General features: G+C 37.2%; 1 protein-coding gene across 3 annotated transcripts; it reads left to right on the top strand.

Annotated features, from left to right (window-relative positions):
• Positions 1 to 240: 240 nt before the first annotated feature.
• On the top strand, positions 241 to 4628 carry LOC146167946 (uncharacterized). 3 transcript variants are annotated; one of them, XM_083397363.1, is made up of 9 exons: positions 241 to 359; positions 860 to 1039; positions 1252 to 1402; positions 1493 to 1617; positions 1692 to 1858; positions 1928 to 2084; positions 2172 to 2319; positions 2533 to 3223; positions 3502 to 4628. In XM_083397363.1, exons 2-9 carry the CDS (start codon positions 870 to 872, stop codon positions 4110 to 4112), a joined length of 2220 nt encoding a protein of 739 aa, XP_083253489.1. In that variant the 5' UTR covers positions 241 to 359; positions 860 to 869; the 3' UTR covers positions 4113 to 4628. The 3 variants fall into 3 exon arrangements, with proteins under 3 accessions (XP_083253489.1, XP_083253555.1, XP_083253619.1); XM_083397429.1 differs by having other exon boundaries at positions 251 to 359; positions 847 to 1039; XM_083397493.1 differs by having other exon boundaries at positions 267 to 359; positions 865 to 1039.
• Positions 4629 to 6344: the final 1716 nt, after the last annotated feature.

Genomic DNA, 6344 nt, shown 5'->3' with positions numbered 1-6344 from the left:
TGTGGTGGAATGACGTTGCACATCACGTGAAAACCGTTCATGCGTTTATATTCATCCGCTTGATACTAGAACGCTCGTATTGTCTTTTATTAGAAAGTAAAAGTTTATTTCAATGTTAATTTGTTAAATATTAAATTATATTGCTGCTTATAGTATGTTATTTATGCGTTTATCATTCTAAAGAAACAGACTAAATTTGAATCGGACTAATTATCACGTGACTAACTAGCCAAGCGTACCGTCGCCATTTCCTTGTTCAGTTTCTCAAACAATATTTGAATTCAAGGTAAAGAGAAAGCTATATTTTTGCATTGAATAATGTGAAGAAGTATTGCTCTGGCAACAAGATTTTAACACCGGTAAGTACGTGTTTAGCATAGCTTAATTGTTTAGCAAAACGGTTTATAGTAGAGATTTTTTTTATTTCTACTGATCAACTTTTTTGCTTAGCATACGGGTTAGTTGATATGTGCCCTGCACTATATGACGTCAAAGGGCGCGTCGCGTAATTTTCAGGAGGGGTAAAATTTGCGCGCTAAATAAAATTGCAAAATAGCCTAGTTATTGTAATGAAACTTTCTTATAAGCCCGAAAACAATTTATTTAAATAAGAAATTTTATCTTTATTTTTTTACACTGTATATCCTGTATGAAGTATTCATATACTTTAACGTTCTTGCAGTCTCAATAAAATCTAAAATCAATAATTACGGAGTGTTTTCAGTAACTAAATACCTAATTTAGTCCTACAATTTGTTAAAGTTGGTTAATAATAGTAATAAGCTTTAAAATTAGTTTGCTTAAATAACTGAGGTATGTTACAATATCTTTTTTGGTTTTAACTAGTTTATTATTAAAGAAAAGAAGCCATGGTTGTCTCTGCTACAACTACATTTCCATCAAAGACAAACACACAAACCAGCAGATATGCACCGTCAACCAATATGACTGCCAGAGAACTGTGTGACAATGATGACTTGGCGACATCACTAGTTTTGGATCCTTACCTAGGTTTCACCACCCATAAGATGAATCTTAGGTTAGTAAATGGCCAAGGCATGTTAACTATGTTAAATCATCATTCCCACACTTTGCTTCAGCACCCAAATTAGTACTAAAACAACATGGGTGTAATAATTGCCTTATATTTTAGAAATTGTTATCAGAACTAAACTACTGGGTATGGAACATCTAAAATTGTCAGATATGCATTTATCTCTTTCGTCGCTAACGTATCTTGTTTTCCCAAAGATTTCGACCAATTAAAGGAAAAACCGATGTTTTATCAAACACTGTTTCGGAATTTACAAAGCATCCAGACTATAACCTCACATACAACCAACTTCTATCTGGAGATTGGTCAAGAAGTTATTTCTTGAATAAAAGTTCCAAACAAAAACAAGTGTGTATTAAATTAACCCTCTTTTCTCATAATTGCTTATTTAATTGTATTATATACATTTATATATTAAGACCTCCAACTTTCTTTCAGGTATTCAGAGATCATGTTTACCGTTACCTTGGCATGTTTCACCCAAATTGTGGTTTTGTTATAAATCGGTGCAACAGATATAGCTTGGAAGATGGAGGGGCAAAAATAACTGCCTCTAAAGATTGGTAGGGTCTAAAGACAACTAAGTTTATATACAATATTGTTTTAAATAGGTTTGTAATCTTTATTTTGCAATTAGGTACAAGAATGATAAAATGAATTTACTGGTGGGATGCATTGCTGAGCTAACACCAGAAGAGGAGGCTACTCTTCTTGTTCCTGGACAAAATGATTTTAGTGTAATGTTTTCCACAAGAAAAAATTGTGCTCAGCTTTGGCTTGGTCCAGCTTCATTTATAAACCATGGTAATTTAACAAAGACTTTTTGATATGTCTTCAGTTTCAAAAAGTGTAGCTAAATTGTGCCTATTTTAGACTGTCGTCCAAACTGTTGCTTTGTGTCAACTGGCCGTGACACTGCTTGTGTCAGAGTGCTTCGTGACATCTCTCCTGGTGAAGAGATTACTTGTTTCTATGGGGAATCATTTTTTGGGGACAAAAATTGCTTCTGTGAATGTGAAACTTGTGAAAGGTGAGATGGCCAACAACATAACTTGGAAGTGTTAACATGTTTATGGTATAAAAAACTTAAATAAGCAAATTAAACATACTTTTTTAGGCGTAAAACTGGTGCCTTTCGACCAAAAGACGGCTCAGCCAAACAGTCTGACATTCCTATGACTTTCCATAAGAAATATGGTTTCAGAGAAACTGACAAGCGACTTAACAGACTGTTACGCAAATCCTCTTCTGCAGCACATGCAAAGGTTAGCATAAGACTAAATGTTGTTCTGTAATGCTTAAAAACATGACGCATTTCCAGCAATTCAAGCAGTTCATGTGGTTTTTGCTTATGTGCAAAAGAATATTGAGCAACAGTTCAAATTGTCTTTCGCAAGTCAGTTTTTTTATCAATCTAGCTTCTCCATATTTATAAGACCATTTGTATCTATAAGATTTTAACTAGTTGGTTTTTACAGTATGCAGAGGTGCAATTTGAAGATGGAAAATTTGTTTCAAATCATTGCCACCGGTTAAGTGGTATTAGAGATTCCTCACCTGTGTCAAGCGAGTTTTCAGTCAGCTCAGAAGACAGCTCGGAGTACTTTACATGTTCCAGTGAATCTGGCAGTTATGCAGATTCTGATGTGGTATCCAATGCATCTGAAGATTGTGATAAAAACGCATACAAAGCGGCTAATGTAGGCCATTCAAGGAACCCTGCTGGGCGCACACCTCGGTTGCACACTGTTAATCATAACTTTGCTCAAAAGCGTCCCGCTGAGCACAACTTGCGAAGCAGCAAACGAACTAGAACGGTTTCAAACTACCGCAACCTTTTTGAACCCTTTCTGGAACAGGCGGAAAATCACGTAGACCCGATCCAACAAGTTGCGCGAATTTCTCCAACGCCCAACGTCTTCACGTTTTCCACCACTGCAAACCGACGCAAAAACTCCGCGCCAGTCAAACTGGTAGATTCTTGCCATCCTGCAGTTACTCTCGTTTCGAAGGGTTTAAAACTTGACGCTATTGCCTCAAAATTATTAAAATATTCCGAATCAAAATCATATGATGAAATCGAGTCACCGACTTTAAATGACAATCACATACGTCGCAGCCCACGTCTTGTCGCTTCCAAAGAAAATGGATACCTCCCACACGGAAGTGGTAGGTTCTGGTTCCGCTAAATAAATGTGTTTACAGCACTATAATAACCTTGGGTTTAACGTCACATCAAGTAAGCGACTGATTTGAACTTGTTGTTCTAACATGAGCCATTAACTCCCATGTGCACATCGCAATAATTTAAATGTTTTTGTATCGAATTTAATTCGTGTTTTATGAGATATAAAAAAATTGTAGGAGTGGCTGGTCAAAAGTGTTTTTTGCTTGGATGTTATTCTATACAATATATTTTCATTAATGTCCTGTCGCCTTTTTCACAGTAAAGGAGTCGAACGATACAGTTGAACTGTGTAGCCACCGTATGTTGCCACAACTAGGTGCTTCCCCATCAAGATCAGTCGTCGACCTGCCTTTAGATGACGAAGTAATCGGTGTTAGACAGAAGGCTGTGCCGAAGGAGCGCAACGTGTGGGCTGATATTGGTCTACTTCCTGCAGATAGTGCACCAGTGCCTGGAAAGACAACAGAAAGCGGATTTGCGTCCGAGGCACAATCCCCTACACATCCGTGCCCTACTTCCTGGGTGCACAAGGTCTCTAACAATTTTAAACCAGTTTACGATATTCCCGAACCTCCGGATGAACGCAGACTTTCCCACCACCAATATGAACAACCGCGAAGCCCCATCGTTGACGAGCCTACTTTGGCCACGTGCGACAGAATTGTTGTGGCAAGTCGAGACAAAGATTTGCGCGACCATATGGCTCCCAATAAATCTAGAAACGGCATTCCCAAGCTCACTTTACGACGACAGTCCGGCTCCAGGTACACCTTACGACGGAGGCACAAACCAAGCCCGAAAAAAAATCCCACTAAACGACTGCGACTTATCGTTGGCAGTGAGTCCATAAACATTGAATTAAACCACTAACAACTACCAGCGACCAAACGCTAATTGCATCGTAAATGCCTCGTCATGTGACATTTTTTTTTTTTGAATTTATAAAATTCACCCTATGTAAAAAATACGACCCTTCGTTGCCCGTCGAATGATCACTGTTTGTCGTTGCAACCAATTCACTGTAAACCATATGCAAGGCTGTTTCGTGGCGTATCGTTCTCTAATCATGATTTGTGCTATTGCGGTTGTTGTTTTTGCTCAATCTTTATCTTTTTAGTTCACACGTTTGACAAAAAGTAACGCATTCGTTGTCGTTTTGTTACTGTTTTTGTCGGTGAGGAGAAAATCCTGCGAAGGTTTGTTTAAGGCTGACAAATCCCATTATGTCGACATAGGTAAGTTCCGTAACGAAACTGATTTATATTGGCGTTGGCTGAAAGAACCATTTGGGACTGATATGCGTTTGTGTGGTTGTTGTTAGCAAATATTTTTCTCGTTCTTTTTGATTAATGTCAATAAATAACTTAAAACTAAACGTATTTGTCGGTCGTGGTAGGACCGAAAGATTATATACGAGTCACATAAACGATGGAAAATACATTTTAAGTTGTTGTGGGGTCGTCAGCTCTTAGTGCTATTTCCATGTTGATTAATAAAAACAATGGTTTACGAGAGTAATTTTCATATTAAATTGTACAATGGTTCTCACCGCGTTTTGGCAACAGAGAAAGGGGTGGAAATGTTTCTCAAAAGCGAGATAAAGCTATGGCCTGTCGCTATTCTCACGGGGAGAAATCGGTTTATATTGGGTGATTATACAAAACATGACATCGTTGCTACATTAGTTATTGATGGTGTTTCGCTACCCAGCAATAGGGTTAAAATTAAAATAACTCTAAAACACCGACGTGGGAATAAAACCAAACTAGGCACAAGATCCCAATTAGACTATTACAACTACGCCAGAATTACACCTAAAACGCTAGAATAGGATTTATAGCCTTTTACATAACGCCAAATTAAAAAAAACTATGTTGTTCGTTGTGATAAATATTATTATGTTTAGCAATGTAATTTTGCTTTAAAAGTTTTTTTTTACCCCAGAAAAGGGTGCGTGACCAGGGGCAGATCAATAGGGGGAGCTAGGGTGGCACGGCCTTTTTCAAACTGTGTTTTTGTGCATCTCAGTACGTAAATCAAATTGTTTTTTACCTTAATTATGTTTGTAGGTTGTCAAAGTCCATTTGTAAAATGTTTACAAACGTCATACTGGATCCGCCCTGGGATGTGGCGAATTGGGCACATAGATAACTATTACATTAATATTTTTGCAAGTTTAAAGCAAAACATCATAAGATTACCATTTACTTTCTGACGCCATCTCTAAAAACGTTCAATAAGTAGACTCCCGGAAGAGATAAAATGAAAATTTTCACTCACAAAAAAAAAACAAAAAAAACGTGAGATTAAATTCAATAAAACTTGAACCACCCGAACCCAAACGATAAGCAGCATCCTAGCCCAGTGGTCCCCAACCTGTGGGTCGCGAGAAGACAATTTTGCCAAAAAAGAAGACAAGAAGTACAAGGACCCAACCTTTTATTGGATACTTATTTGCAAATTCAATGTAAAAATACTCTATGAGAAGGCAAATGTATTTTGTAGATTCACACCATAAATATTTGGGGTTTCCCTTTACTTTTTAATAGTAAACATTAATATAACAAATGATCAAACTGATCCTATCGCCTGCTACAAAACAGTTACTTGACCTTACGTAGGTCTTATGCCGAAAAGTCATCGAAAATGTAATTCTGACAAAAAAGCGAGAAAGTTACGCAAAATGCAAAAAAAAGGAAGACATTTGATTATTTTTAGAGGCCTTGTTGGACCATTGATTCTATTTGTAAAAGGAAAAAATCCTCTTAAAATAGGATATATTGTAGCCCTACCCTGCAATAGAAACTTCCTTTGTGGATAGGATTATATGTGCAAAGAGATTGCTCTTATTTGCTACACTACAGTATTTTGTCTTCCCGTTTTGCCGAAGAAGTTAACAGAGCGTATAAATTGTGACGTATTCTGTACTCAATATTGATTGGTTGAAACTGCGCTCGTAACAAGCACGCTTCGCTTTCGTGTTTTTTGTGTTGCTGATTGCATTTTTAAGTCGCGAGGCGTACTGTTTCCTTGAATCACAAAAGCAGGTGTTGAAATTAAAAAGCGATTAATTTTATGTTCGGTAACTGTTAAACATTTTGG

The sequence above is a fragment of the Ascidiella aspersa genome, chromosome 1, assembly GCF_963924565.1.
Source record: "Ascidiella aspersa chromosome 1, kaAscAspe10.2, whole genome shotgun sequence".
Lineage (NCBI taxonomy): Eukaryota > Metazoa > Chordata > Ascidiacea > Phlebobranchia > Ascidiidae > Ascidiella > Ascidiella aspersa.
Note: the sequence above shows the minus strand (reverse complement) of the source record. Positions and strands in the feature narration are given on the sequence as shown.

Bases quoted from the DNA above. Each gene is read 5' to 3' on its own strand.
- LOC146167946 (XM_083397363.1), top strand. From the start codon at position 870: ATGGTTGTCTCTGCTACAACTACATTTCCATCAAAGACAAACACACAA. The intron at 1,618-1,691 runs GTAGGGTCTAAA...TTTTGCAATTAG, and splicing joins ATAACTGCCTCTAAAGATTG to GTACAAGAATGATAAAATGA. The intron at 3,224-3,501 runs GTAGGTTCTGGT...CCTTTTTCACAG, and splicing joins ATACCTCCCACACGGAAGTG to TAAAGGAGTCGAACGATACA.